The following is a 16138-nucleotide window of genomic DNA, read 5'->3' on the forward strand; positions in this document are numbered from 1 at the left end:
AACTGTTTGTAAAAATGTCAATTCGTTGTACGTGTTCATTTCTCATGCTTAGATCATATATATGCACTGAATATTGTCAAAATTAATAGAACACTCATGTTAGGTCATTGTGTAGTCCATTGTAGTCTTCTAGTACAAAATTCTCATTGATGCAAATTGAAGAAAAAGTCATTTGAAACTAGCTGAAATACTATATCAATCATACGTCCCTTGCATGTGAATTGTTTGATGAAATTCCTTGAGCTTTCATCAGCATTTTTTGAGGGCAGATTTGAGGAGGGTCATTACAGTGGTATCAGAGCTTGCTTGCAAAGTGTTTGACGAAAGGTCAAACAACTGAAGTATAAAGATTTTTGGTGTTTGAAGAAGTTATAACCTATTGGGGTTATTACAGTGGTATCAGAGCGGTTTCCTGCCATCTTGTGGAGGTCTTATTAGGAATTTGGATTAGCCAGATAGAGAGAAAAAAGTTTGACAAAATGAATGCCAGTCCAGATCAAGGAAAGGAAAGATTCTTACAGTTATTAGACACCTTAGCACAGGGACAGCGATCAGCAGAGCAAAGAGCACAAGAACAGAGTCAGAGATTGGAGCTTATGATGCAGATGATGGCTCGTCAAATGGGGTTGAATGCTAACGTAGGTGGAGGAAATAATCAAAATGGTAACAATCAGAATGGGAATAATCAGGATGGGACACATAATGGAGGCGAACAAGTTGGGAACAATTTCGGTCATGCACCCCAGCAAGCTAGGACAGTGAGTTCGAGGCCCATGATTCCCATATTTCCTCATAGAGCTCCAAAGCAGCCCGTACCAGAGCCCCAGATCACTGATATACAGGACCAGCTGAGGAGAGATTGGGAAGCCGGAGGTCCAGATTTTATTGTTGCAATCACCTTTAGGGAGTATATAGATGTGCGGATGAACCATATGCCACGTGGACATGACAGGAACCAGAGCTATAAGCTACAAAAGAAAGTAGGGAAACTTCAGTTACCATATTATGATGGCTCGGGGAAGTCTACAGCAAGAGCTTCGGTTCAAAAGCTTGACACATACTTTCAAATGAACCATATGCCTGAGGAAGAAGCTATTAAGTATGCAGCAATTCACCTGGATGGGTTAGCACACGAGTGGTGGCATCATGGTATGGTCACTATGGGTCATGCACACATTACCTCATATGTGGAGTTTACGGAGAGTGATTGAACGCTTTGATAGGCCTAAGGATCGTACCTTCCCTATGACAAGCAAAAACTTGTATGAGGAGTTTAACAGACATGCTGATTCGATACAGGGAGACATTAGCACATCTTCAGGTAATGATTTATCTGCATCATCTTCACAGGCAGAAGGGGTTACAGATGTTGTGCAGGTTGAGCCAGTAGCATCAGAAGGTGATATCACAGGCACATCGGATTGTGTGATTGACACAGATAGTGATTTCCAATACAGTTGGGGTGGATGAAGTTACAACAGTTGAGGATACTGTCATGTTTGAGGATAGTACAGTTGATCAGAAAGTGAGCATTCGGGACTTTTCAGAAAATGAGTATCAAGCACAGTTGGATGCTTCTTCACATGAGATAGAGGCTAGTAGCTCTTCACTTGGTTTGGCAAGCCAGCTGAAGACAGGGGACAAGGATATTGTCACGGCTTTATCTCAGCATGACAGGATACATGGATTGATTGAGAATCACATTTGGATGATTCAACTGCAGGACAGACAGAAAGGAGTCACAACAGGTTCTTCTTGTGACAACTTACAACAGATCAAGGAAGGCATGGAGGCAATGAAGTTGGCTCTCCAGGATTCTGAGAGACATGTGGACGAGCGTTGTCTTGAGGTGAGTTCAGTTCGGGAGTTAGCGCATATAGCAGGGACTCAGTTTCCTTTTACAGTCGGGTCACATGTTGATGATGATATGAGTATGTCTAGCATTCACACTCCGGATTCAGAGACTGTAGACAAGTTCGTGAAGTCAGTTGGTATTGTTCACATTACTCAGGTGAGAAGTTTACTTGAATTGCCAATTGGTTTCCGTTCATGGAATAGATGTTGGGATCCTTATCTTAGTACTTGGGATCGTTTTAACCGGAGATATTTATCATTCTTCGGTAGTAGTATCTGTTGCACCATCATGGAACTTGATTAGTAGTTTGCCAAGTGTAGTTCTCATCCATGCCAGCAGCTTGTTTGATGCTGGAATTAGTTTTTACACACCTTTGTTGGGCATTGTTCATGTATCCAGTCGACCATTCTTGTTGGAATGGGTTGATGATCTCTCAGATATGAAAAAGTTTACAGAAGAGTCCCAGGATCTGATTATTACAGATGACACCCAGGGGGATGTTGTGGACAATTTTGAGGACTTAGTCTCCTCAACAGTTTCCTTTGATACAGAGGTTTATGTTGATGCTTCATTCACTCCGTTTGATGATACAAGTTCAGCAGTTGGACTGCAGAATTTGGATGGCAGTATTACAGACGATAGCTATTATGAGGTTACTCCTTTGGACAGTGTACTAGGGGTAGAGTATAGGAGTTTGACCAGCCAGCACAATCATGTGTCTAGTCAGCTGAGAGTTAGTGAGCGAGACATTGCTATCGCTTGCCAGCATTTCGATGCCGCTCGTCAGTTGTTAGCAATTTATGGATGGGGTTCTCCTACTAGTGATGAGCAGGGAGGCAGTTATCTTTCCTTGACAGAGATCCACTCTTTATGGGAGGCTATTCGGATTCTGAGACAGAATTATATGCAGTTGGTAGCCGACAGAGATTATCTTATGGAGTGGGGCAGTACATCATATGACGCATTATTGGTCAAGGAAGGTGAGGTGAGTGAGCTTACTCAGCAGCTCGAGATGACTTCTGAGTTTCTTGAGAGTACACAGTTGGCTTTCGAGGAGTCACAGTTTCATTTAGTTGAGGTGACCGTGGAGTTGGAACGACTTCAATCTTTACTCGATTCTGTACAGTCACTGACCGTGGTGTCTGGTGATCTGAGGATGTCCATGGTCAAGGTTGATAGAGGCAATGGAGATGAGGATATATTCGTCCACGACACTAGTATTGGCATATTTGGTCTGTTTCCATTGGAGGTAGGTTCAGCTGGGTTAGGCACTGCAGCTGAGCATTGTGGTATGTTTGACTTGAAGGGCACAGAAACTAGTGATTTTGTTGATTTTGCGCCCTTGGCTATATCATCATCTGACTTAGCTGATGATCAGTCACGGTGGGTCATATCACGTCTGCAGGATGAGTCTTGACTGAGATTGGTTCTTTTTACAGGCATTATACTAAAGGATATGTTCATCGGTTTGCTTTTGATCCATGTGTTCAGGAGTTGATGGCAGACAGGTTTGGACTGGGCTCTCATTTTTGCTATCTACCGTGTAATGACTATTCACCATCAGCAGTGCATGGGTGTTATGGTTATGAGACAGTGGCCGGTAATCTGCAAAGTTGTGTTAACTGCAGTAGATGTACAGTGTGTGGATTCTCTGTATATGGTGCAGTTTCATGTGGGAGTGGTCACCATTGTAGCACAATTGGAGTGTGCATTCCGCATAACACGGTGGGTTGTGTGGATGGTGTTTATTATGTTGACAGTTTGGGTGATCTACTCTACTTGGGGTCTAATATTTTGAGAGTTTGTGCCTCGTGGGTTCCTGACTGTGGCAGTAGTGGATTTGGAGTTCAGTTGCACCATGATTCACGATTCATTTATGGATTCCTCTTGGTTAATTTTCAGAGGTTGTTGCAGGAGCCTATGTTGACTGATAGCAGTATAGTTCATGACTACATTTGGGATCCAGGTGGATTGATTGGGTTGTTGTTCGGCCATTGCTTGGGGACAAGCAATTTTGGGAAGGGCGGACTGTAATGTCCCCTTTTTAGCATTCATAGCATGATGTTGTCGTTAGCCTATTTCCCCGCGCTCTTGTAGGCTAACCAGGAGATTAAAGGGGCTTAGAGGCCATTTGGCCTAGATAGTTTGGGTTGCAGGTCTTTCTAAAGGGTTTTGAGGCAACTTTGGGCATACTTACTATTTATAGTAAGTCATCTTGGACATGGGCGGACATCCAGTGGCAACGGTATGTCGATGGTAATTGTTTAAAATCGATAAGAAGACTTGTTTATCATTGATAAGATTTGTTATGCATTGATAAAGCTATTTTATAAAGTTAAATTTAAATATTTAACTTTATTAATGCATAGAGTATAGTTTGTGAGAAATATTTAAATTAAAAGTCCCCTTTATTTTATAACACATTGGAGACATAAGTTACATAAAGGGAGTTATGTTTTATCCCACATTGAGAAAACGAAAGATGAAGCTCTTGTGAGAACACTATAAAAGAAATGGAAGAGCTTCTTTTAAGCATGCTTGGAAATATCAAAGAAATTGGAAAATTTGCTAGAGATTATGTCTCAATAGTTTGGAGGACGAAATCCCTTCAAGCTGGAAATCTTGACGCCATTGAAAGATATGGTCTTGAGATTCAACATAGTAGCAGTCCGAAAAAGCAGGCTGAAAAAAGCGGGTACGAAAAAGCTGTCCGAAAAAAACGGAACCGAAAAAGCAGGCTGAAAAAGTGGGTACGAAAAAGCAGGCCGAAAAAGCAGTTCGAAAAAAGCAAAGTAGAAGGGGCAGCATAGAAGAAAATTATTACAGCCATCTACAACCAGGTTCTTTGTTAGTATTGTTTTTTAGGGTGTTATAAGCTTTCAGCTATAAGTGTGCATCATACCAGCATTATCATTTTGTAATCCATGTAAATGCCAAAGTCTTGGCCATATTTCATGAGCGTTGTAATTTTCATTGCAATTAAGAAGATAATAGTTGCTGGTGCCATTTAAGCAATTTAATATCATTATTTATCAGCTAGTTAGTTTGCATACCAACTGTTTGTAAAAATGTCAGTTGGCTGTAGGTGTTCATTTCTCATGTTTAGATCATATATATGCACTGAATATTGTCAAAATTAGTAGCACACTCATGTTAGGTCATTGTGTAGTCCATTGTAGTCTTCTAGCACAAGATTCTCATTGATGCAAATTGAAGAAAAAGTCATTTGAAGCTAGCTGAAATACTATATCAATCATACGTCCTTTGCATGTGAATTGTTTGATGAAATTCCTTGAGCTTTCATCAGCATTTTTTGAGGGCAGATTTGAGGAGGGTCATTACAATGGTATTAGAGCTTGCTTGCAAAGTGTTTGACAAAATGTCAAACAACTGAAGTATAAAGATTTTTGGTGTTTGAAGAAGTTATAACCTATTGGGGTTATTACATAGCACAAGTATTTGGCGCTATATTACAACTTATGTTATTGGTTCTAATGATGTTATTCGTATGCAATTGGTTCAATGACGACAAGGATGTCACATGCTTCTTCTTATGGGACGTTGGTGGAGGGTGGAGTTTGGCTTGTTACTAGATAGCTTGAGGACAAGCATTCTTGGGGAGGAAGGATTATATGTCCCCATTTTTAGCAAGTTTTCGCAATTAGCTAGATCAGTTCATTATCGTGACCCTCGTGAGCTGACAGTGGGAATTGAGGGTCTTAGTTGTAGACTTGCTATTTATAGGAAGTCTATTCTAGGCAATTACAATATTTGGGAGTGTAGTGGTGGCGTTGCCAATTGGTCATCATCTGTGTAGATGGTAACTTCGTAATAAATTATTAAGTAGTGATTAGGAAAAGTCTTGTACCAAGAGTCGCGTTAATAGGTATTAGTAACCAATCTAAGCACTATTTGGAGAATTCAATTGGAACTGGAAGGGTATGGTAATATAGGTGATTATTGGTATTGGTAATGTAAACTCTTTTGGTACAATCGATAAAGATTTATTTTACCATTCATGTGTATTGTTCCATTTATTAGCATGAATGTTGTGATGATATTGTAACCACACTTGGCATATCAATTATGTACTTCGCATTAGACTCAAGCATTTCAGGCATCGTTGCCGAAGTACAAGCCCGAGGTTTGAAAGGACAAGGGCAAGAAGGAAATGTAGTGAGTCGACCATTCGACTAGCAAACCGTAATAACTAATACCAACATTAGGGAGGAAGAACTTACGAGGAAGGATCAATTGAAAAAAGATCTCGTGCATGCATGGGATGTAGCAGTAGATGAGTACGTTCAACGGGAGGCACAACGAAGAGCTCTCCCCATTGGTACAGAGCAGGACAAACTCACCGTGAACAACATTGTGTACAATCTCCTCATGAATCTTCCAAGACTACTCCCACAAAGGTTAATAGAGGTGGAGGAACAAGGACGGGCCACCCAAAGGGGAACAAAGGAGGCAACAAGTCCTACAAGAATTTTACCAAAGGACTCATAGAGAGGAAGAACCTAGAGACGCAAGCAACCATAGGAAGAGTCTCTGGTGGAGAAGCCAAGAGACACAAGAAACCACTAAAGGAACGTCTAGTTCAACATTTAATACCCCTCTTTCCCAATAAAGATGGGAGACACCAGAAAGAAACACACGCAGGAGATAGTGGGGAGGTGGCAAGGCGTTCGTCGTTGGCACACCAACAAAAGGAAAGGCAACGAAGATTGAAAAATCTTGTCCAAGAATATCAACAAAATCACATCATCTATAATGAATATCAACAAGGGGGAGTGCCAAGCGGAAGTACCATTGGGAAGGAACCAATAACTAGCACCACAGAACAAGGTGATATGATATAGGAGAGACAGAGCACTCTCATGATTCCCATAGCACAAACAAGGAAAAAATCCTTGAAGGAGAAGTAGCAAACTTGTTTGAGAACACGGTGTAGAGAATAAGAGGATTGGCTATCTCTGACAAGGTAATCATAGTGCAAATAGAACCAGACACCCCAAGTAGGAGGGAGTACCAGTTCCCTCATACATTAGAAGGTGACAGAGGAGGACAAAACTCACAACCCAATAATACAGACACAAGTGAACCTAGCAGGCAAGGAGAAGGGAACATCCAAGGACTAAACCAGCTGAACAAGAATACGAGAGGGAAAATGATGAGTACACCAGACAAACCAAAACTTCCGAAGTTCACAAGAGGAGACCCAATGCAACATTGTAAAACATCTATAACTATCTGGGAGACTCTAGGGCAAGCTGATGAGGGACTATTGGCTAAAAGCCTTCCCAGCCATGTTGCAGGGCATAGCAATTGATTGGTACACGGATTTGTCAGCCAGACAAAAAACAACATGGGCAGACCTAAAGAAAGCTTTTGAGGCAGAATTTAAACTGCTAAGGGATGATGATGAGGTGGTAGCAAAAATATATAACACACGTCAAGGGAAGAATGAGAGTGTTCAAGTCTATCACAAGAAATTGAAACAACTAATCGTAAAGTTGGAGAACAAGATGGTAGGTGAACTAATCTTTTCATGATCACCTCCTAGCCTTGGATTTTAAAACAGTGGCAAGGATGGATTTTTTTATCTCTTGTTCAAGGAATATCAATACTGTTAAAGAAATTAATCAAAAAGTATATGCTCTTTTAATTTACTCCCTTTCTTGAGTCTTCTTTTTAATCTTATAAAAGAAATCATTTAAAAGCTTTAATCTCTTTCTGCATCCTTATTTCTGGAGTTTCAAGATGAGCTTAATCTCTTATATAGGTATTTATAATGGTCCTTTAATTTATGACTTTGTAATTACCCAATCACAAATGTTCTAATAATTGCAGTGTTTTAATATATAATTACATTGCCTCTCATTGTAATGGTCATTTCTTAACATGAATATATTATCCATCTCTCTGTCAGAAATTATTTGATCATTCTGCTGGCTTTATCAGTTTCCATTACCAGTTACCATTGCATTCAAATATCAGTTGATGTTTACAAAAGATATCAATAAAGAAGACATTTTGAATCCTCACAATCTCTGAATATGTCAAACATCTTGAAACATTCTGAACACGTGCTCTAGATGACATCACACTTTACTTTCAAATTGGATTCACTCTACGACTATTATATAGATTAACTAATACACAGATTCCAGAACACATCAACCTAAATGTCTTGTATGAAGTAAGCAGCTTAATTTAACATAATTATAAATTTACACCAATAAGTCTACAATATGCTTAAAATAACATTCTGATATTTCTAATTGGTGTTACACCATGTGAGAGCTTTTTATAACCCAAGAACAAAAAAAGAAATCCAATTTTTAATCATGTAGTGGAACATCTTTTCAAAAATAAGCATATTTCTATACAATATTGCGGTTATTCACAGACCAGTATGTAATTGACACATGGGAGAATATACAAATTGAAGGAGAATCTATAAGATTGATAGAGTCTTTGTTTTTTCTATTATGGACTATAATGAATCAAAAATAATAATAAAATCACATTTTCAGTAAACAGAGATATACAGATGTATAAGACTATTCCGCCACTCAAAGATTGATGGACCTAAGTACACTGTTTCAAACCATACCTTCGAATAAGTACATTGCACAGCAAAATAACACGATCACTGACCATCAGAGTCTGAACAATTTTCTCAGCTTCCCTGGCAATATTATTCTTTGCTTGCTCCAAAGTAATAACCGCATCACCAATTACACGACCAGCGTTGCTAGACTTATAATCTTTGCATTCAAGCACAGACTTAAATAAAATCATACACTGTATCAGGAAGGATTCAAATGAAACAATATGTGAATCCGGATCAGTGATTTGCTTGTAGCAGAACTCCAAAATAGAAGGAAGCACATGCTGGTTACTGAATGAATATGGATGTACACACTGCACTGAAACCAAAACCTTCATCAATTTCAAGCATGCCCTATCTGCAAAGGCACATAAAGTCTCGTGACCTTGCTGAAAAGCAGAACCTGCATCACAAGAACTAATGACGGTTAACGTTGATGTGTATGATTTCAAAATAAAAATTTAAATGGCAGAATATTCCTATACAGAATCAAGTTGATGTGCTTTGAAACTATCTCAAGATATATTCATAACCTAACAACAATTTCCACAGACTCAACTAAAATACCTCAAGATCTAAATGATTCTAGAGAAAACAGTAATTCGTATTATTTTCAAAACTACTCACAGATAGGTAAACAATAAATAACTAAAGAAGAGAGATACAGAGTGACTAGCCAAGAAAGAGATTTATGACAATGCAGATTATATAAAATAATAAAGCTGCATAACACAATGGCTAATTAGATAGCATCTTTAAGCAAAATAGAAAAGCTGGTTATAGTGAATTTTAATGGATTTTGAGAGAAGCAATTATGTTGCTGCTAGTTTTGGGAAGAAAACAACAACCGCTTTCACCTATGTATTCACCAAACCAGATATTATTGGTCCTTAACATGAATTGATTAAACAAGTTGCTGTTCTGTGGGAAGAAATACGAAAATATTGTCCTTATATATGAAGTTCTAAGTTGATAAGACCAATAAACAACAAACAGAAACATATATATACAAAAAGAGAGCATAAAACAGCAACAAAAATGGAACATGAAAATAGCATGGCCTAGAGGAACCCAAAATACGGATAAACCGTAATAACCCCAGGCGGTTATAGCCTCGTCTAACTCCAATTTCTTGACTATTCAAACATTTGACATTTTTGTCAAACACTTGGGAAGCAATCTTAACACTACCAAAATTAAACCGACCCAAATCTATAGTCTTATGCAGATAGATTGCCAAACTTATATGCCTTCCTTTCCACTTGTGATTAACGCTTTTGAATTTTTTGGATAATAACAGTAATAGAGATAATGCAATGCTAAAGAATTAATAAGAAATAACAATCTCTCTATTCTGCTCAATTAAAAAATTTGCACAATTCATGCCAATTTAACCTCTTGCTAAGCAACTTAAATTGTTTACACAATGTGACAATAATGGAAATTGAAATTGCATAAGTCAATAATATATACACAAATGGAACCTGGACAAAATGCAGCAAATTCCCCAACAGCTACTACCCACTCCTACATGCCATACTTCAGTCTCTGATAATTTCTTTAGCTGCCACAATAGGGTTAGTTGTATGTGTGATCCCCTTACAAACTGCTCGCAGCATTCTGATTACTGGCGTTTGCCAATTAAAAGCAGCGTGGGCCTCCAAACAATTACCGCAGGGACTGAAACTTCTTACACAGCTTCTCTATGTCTGATCACAATCCTTCAAAATCAAATTGCATGCCTCAAAAATACAACGCAGGGCCTTAGTGGAACAAATGCAGCCCTGTCTAGGACGTTTGCAGCTCAGAACAGGTCAAACCATTGCCTTCTGAAGTGACAGCAACTCTCCAGCAGCACAAATTAAACTCTCAATAGGAATGCAGGGCTTGGCAATGCAATCGCAGCCCTTCAAATCAGATCGGACCCTCAGCAATAGAGAATAAACTCCTCAACAAACTCCAGATTTGTTACCAAGTGTTGTAGGTAAAAACTATATTATAGCTGATGGGTTGAGTTAGTATCCAAAAGGTTGTGTGACAGTTGAGTCACCCCTTTGGGAAGTATATGTACATCATCCGAATGGATTTATGAATCATCATTGTAATTGGAATTACATTTCTGCTTATATGAATATAGTCTATGTTCTATGTTACATTATAGTCTATTAATGCGATTAGTATCCGTTTACCCTGTACGCTAAACATTTGGCAACATTGTTATTTGAACCTGGTAGAAAAGAGGTGCTATGAACATTAATGCCGAATCTACTCAATAAAGATAAAAATAAAATAAAAGCTAAGTTGTCGGATTCACGTATCGGATCCCGGATCCGGATTCAAGTTCAATCCGAATCCAGATCCGCACATGGATTTATGAGGATACGGGCAAGATCCGTAATCCTGCCTGTGGATCCATTAGGATCCGTCGCCCGGACCCATCTCCACTCACCCACAAGAAAGGCCCACTAGATAGGGCATTCCAAAATGAAAAGAGAGACATTGCTGATTACAAAATTAGACGTTGTTTAATTGCAAATGGTGTTTCATTTAATTTTGTGAGATCACCTTATTTTAGGGAGATGGTGCAAGCAATAAATGAAGCGCCCAGTGGTTACAAACCGCCTAGTTATGAGAAGTTGCACACTACCATATTACATGATGAGAGGAAATCTGTAGAGGGTGAACTTCAACCAATAACAAATTTTTGGGTTCAATCGGATGTGTCTATTATTTCGGATGGGTGGAAAGATTGTAGAAACCGTCCATTGATCAATGTTATTGTTGTATGCCCTAAGGGGGCAACGTTCTTGAAGGCAGTCGATTGTGAAGGGCAAGTGAAAAATGCAGAATTTATTTCACGCATTCTCATTGATGCCATAGAGTCAATGGGTCATGATAATGTTGTCCAAGTGGTCACGGATAATGCAAAAGTTTCCAGGGCTGCAAGGATAATTGTAGAGTCTACATATGATCATATCTTTTGGACACCATGCACCGTCCACTCTCTCAATTTAATGATGAAAGCAATTGGCACCGAAATAGATTGGGTAAAAAAGATATATGAGGAAGCTGAAGAGATTCAAATGTTTGTGACAAATCACCATATGTCACAAGCAATTTTTAGGAGTTTCTCGGACTTGGAATTATTGAAGGTAAATTTGTATATTTAATATATAATTGAATATTATTGGATTCCATAATTTTTTTTGCTGTTTATATTAACATGTTTTAATTTTTAAATGTATTACTAACTTGAGTTTAACATATTCTTAGGTTGCTGAAACCCGCTTTGTTACATCCCAATTTTTAACCTAATTTGAAATATAGCCGTTAAGGTTCACATAAAGTCAGTTGGCAATTTAATTTGTTATAATCCGGCGAAATGGTAAGATAGTTAGTTGTTATGATTTCAAGTGAATATAATATGTTAGTTGATCGTTAACCGTGAATTCATGGAATTAAGATGGTTAACCGTTGCGATCATTTATAATTAAATAATTTATTATGATAATATGATTTAACTATGGAGAATTTCTTTGTAGGAAGCATGTCGAAGGCGTGGAAACATTGTCAAAAAAGAATTAGGCAGGAGCATCACCATCACTAAGCAAATGGGATGAGGACCTAGTAACTTGAAACAAGATACATCTGTGGGACCCGCATGAGCTATTTTAATAAATAAATTGAGAAAATAATTGGGTTAAAATATAAAACGTTTCTCAAAGGAATTTAATTGATCTTTCATCATATTATTTTAATAAATATTTAAATATGTGCATATAATATAAAAATGATTTGGCACCATTATAATTTAATAAGGTGAAGATTACATGTACATATAAGATTATAATAATATTCAAATTATAATAACATTTGAATTATTATAATATTCGAACTATAATCTTCCAACTCTAGTCTTTCCAATTTAATATTCTTTCTTTTAATCGATTAACACTTGGCAAGATAAATCAATTTAATATTTGGCGATTTGAGTTGTCTTATAATCTTTCCAACTTTTCTTCCAACCTTTTTTATTTTCTTTTCCCTCTTTATTTCTCTCCTTTTCAAATTTGAATTTATGATGTATTTGAATGGTCATCTTGATAACTGATGGTAGCCAAGAAGACTCGGCCAACCATTAAAGAATGCCATGATTCGATTTTGGAGATCATTCCTCTTTCCATTCTTCTATTCCCTCATTTCTCTGTCTGTTGCGAATCATTCTAGGCCGAGTCTAGGTGTTTACAACCAGATACCTTCAATATTTCTCTTACCCGACTTCCCATTTATTTTCTTTAGTTTCTACGGCGATTGTGTTAGCAACTAGCGGGCAAATAGGAGTTCCGACCGAAGGAGGAAGAGCCACATAAAATCGCAAGTCATGTGTCTTACTTTCTCTGTTAAGTCTAAGCCCGATTGTAGTTGACTTTTCCTTTTCTTTTCGCTGAATAAGACATCAAAGAAGTAATGCCATTCATAGTTCGGAATTACCACTGATTTTAATATTGTTGTCGTATAGTATAAGCAAATAGGCTGAGATTAAATGTGTATTCAAGACCATAACTCCCTCCTATCCACCCTTAGTCAGATTTACATGCAGACTGACATAATCTTTGGTATCTTGTTGTTACTTTTCCCTATAATGCATTGAGATCCTTTCTGATTTATAACGAGTATCTTTGAGATTATCTCATTTATGAATTTCAATGATAGAAAACTTAATTGAATTGCATGAATCAACATCAATGCACATACTATCACAATTTTTCGAACAAAATCAGAATATTTGTTAAACCTATTACAAATGTAAATGGCAGAATACTTGAATGAATTAATCAGAGATCAAACTGATCTATATATACAAAGAGGAGAGTTGAATAGAATAGAAACATTCTATTCTAGACTACACCTAAATATTAGAAACATTCTAATATTTACAGAGATATAATAAGATACAATAGTGAGCATTAAAAAGAAATATGAAGATTATTTTAACACCCCCCCCTTAATGCTCAATCTATTTACTACACCAATAGATCCCCTGAATTTAACAAACTTGTCAGGACCAAGGGGTTTTGTGAAAATATATGCTGATTGCTCTGAGGTAGGGACATAGCTTAACTGAATAGATCCATCTTCTACTAATTGTCGGATGTAATGGCAATGAAGCTCTATGTGCTTGGTTCGTTCATGAAACACTGGGTTCTTGACAAGTTTGAGTACGCCTTGATTGTCTGAAAACAAAGAAGTCGGACCTGCTTGAGGAATATGCATATCTGCAAGCATCTACCGGAGCCAAACTGCTTCACAAGCTGCCTTGACAGCTCCTCTATATTTTGCTTCTGTAGAGGAGAGTGCATGTGCCTGTTGCTTCTTACTGGTCCAAGTAACTGCTGCAGATCCGATACTAAACACATAGCCAGAAGTAGATTTCCTGTCATCAACTGAGCCGGCCCAATCAGAATCAGTGAATCCACTGAGTTGAGGAGTAGTAGTCCTTGTGTAAAGAAGACCATAATCTGAAGTACCATGTACATAGTGTAACACACGTTTCGCTGCAATCCAATGATCAGTCTTGGGGTTTGTCATGAACCGTGAGATGTAGCTGACTACAAAACTGAGATCAGATCTAGTAGTAGTAAGGTAGATGAGACTACCTACTAGCTGCCTGAAGAGTGTTTCATCTACAGGAGGAGAAACAGATTGTGCGAACAATTTCAGACCAGTCTCCATAGGAGTGGAGGCAGATTCGCAATCCTGCATTCGAAACCTATCAAGCAAACTTCTGGCATACTTGGACTAAGACAAAAAAATACTGTTGTCAGTTTGCCAAACCTCAATACCTAAACAATAATGAAGCAATCCGAGATCTGTCATATCAAAAGTTCTGCATAGATCCTGTTTCATTTCTGAAATCAAATGTTCTGAATTTCCAGTAATGATCAAATCATCCACATAGACAACAAGAAAAAGAATATCATTACCAAAGTGTTTAATATACAGATTACTGTCTGACAAACTACGTTGAAATCCTTGAGCAACCAAGTAATGATCAATCTTTATGTACCAAGCCCTAGGGGCCTGTTTAAGACCATAGAGGGTCTTCTGGAGTCTACATACTTTGTGTTCTGAACCGGCAACCTTAAAACCTGGGGGTTGCGTCATGTAGACTTCTTCCTGTAATTCACCATTGAGAAAGGCGCTCTTCACATCCATCTGATGAACTTTCCAACCATACTGAGCTGCAATCGCAACAAGAATGCGAATAGTGCTCATCTTGGCTGTCGGAGCAAATGTCTCCTCATAATCAATGCCTTCACGCTGGGTAAATCTTCAAGCAACAAGTCTGGCTTTGTATTTGTCCAAGGTACCATCTGCATGGTACTTGACCTTATAGACCCATTTATAGCTAATGGGTTTCTTCCCAGGAGGGAGATCTGAAAGAACTCTGGTGTGGTTCTTTTGAAGACTCTTAAGCTCAGCATCCATTGCTTGTTCCCATTCCGGAATTCCTTTGGCCTCTACATATATCTGGGGCTCAGGGATACTGTGGATGTTGGCCATAAGAGCTATATTAACTGTGTTGTGCTGAAGGCTCTTATTTCTGGAGGTTCTACCCTCAATGAGTTCATCAGGACGAAGATCACTAATCGTTTGAGCCCACCATTTTGGCCGAAGAGTGTAGGGCCCATTTGCCGTTGCACCAAAAGCCATGACTATTAGTGAACATGGAACACCACATAATTAACCACCTGTGGGCAGGGGAGCGCGTCGCATCACCCAACAATCTCCCCCTCGACACGCATACCAGGTGCTTACGCGGGTCGGGATGGCACCGGGGAGATTTGAACCCATGACCAGGCCAAAACCAGGCTCTGATACCAATTGTTGGGCCCATTTGCCGTTGCACCAAAAGCCATGACTATTAGTGAACATGGAACACCACATAATTAACCACCTGTGGGCAGGGGAGCGCGTCGCATCACCCAACAAAGAGTCGAGGAGCCAATATCAGATGCTGTCGGAATACCTGGATGAGAAGCAGGAGCAGGAGTTGTATTATCTGGAAGTGACTAAGGTGATGTATCAGTAGCATCAGATGACTCATATAAAATAGAAGAACCCCAAGTCAGAAATTGTTGAAGACTGAATCTCGAAATGTGGTGGGGAGTCAGAGAGTGGAAATGGTCCGAGTTCCTCATCAAACACAACATCACGACTAAAGATTAAACGATCAATATTTACATTAATCAGTCTATAGGCCTTATGTGTGTGGCTATATCCTGTAAACATAAGTTTCTGGCTTTTGGAATCCAACTTAGTGTGTTTGGCATCAGGTATCCATACATATGCCAGAGAGCCAAAAACTTTCAAATGGTTGATCCTAGGTTTGCGACCAAACCAGGCTTCCTCAGGAGTCTTATGATTAACTACAAGGGTGGGTGACCGATTAAGAAGGTAGACAGCTGTGGAGACTGCTTCTGCCCAATATTTTCTGGGAACATTTCTATGTTCTAGCATAGCCCTAGCCATTTCTGTGATGGTACAATTTCGACGCTCTACAACACCATTTTGCTGAGGGGTGTGAGGTGTGGTGAACTGACGTCTAATGCCATGAGTAGTACAAAAGGCAGAGAAAGCAGAAGAACAGAATTCCCCCCCATTAT

The 16138-nt window shown here is 38.7% G+C and overlaps 1 protein-coding gene across 2 annotated transcripts in view; it reads right to left on the bottom strand.

Moving 5' to 3' along the window:
- LOC149575899 (ARM repeat superfamily protein) overlaps positions 1-16138 on the bottom strand; it is a 307256-nt gene that overhangs the window by 181039 nt on the left and 110079 nt on the right. For both annotated transcript variants that reach the window (XM_089815908.1, XM_089815910.1), the window contains exon 9: positions 8475-8874. In XM_089815908.1, coding sequence (XP_089672034.1) covers positions 8475-8874 — 400 coding nt within the window. The remainder of the gene's footprint in view (positions 1-8474; positions 8875-16138) is intronic.

This window comes from Cupressus sempervirens, chromosome 1, assembly GCF_028749045.1.
Source record: "Cupressus sempervirens isolate cs-2001-9-10 chromosome 1, ASM2874904v1, whole genome shotgun sequence".
Taxonomy (NCBI): domain Eukaryota; kingdom Viridiplantae; phylum Streptophyta; class Pinopsida; order Cupressales; family Cupressaceae; genus Cupressus; species Cupressus sempervirens.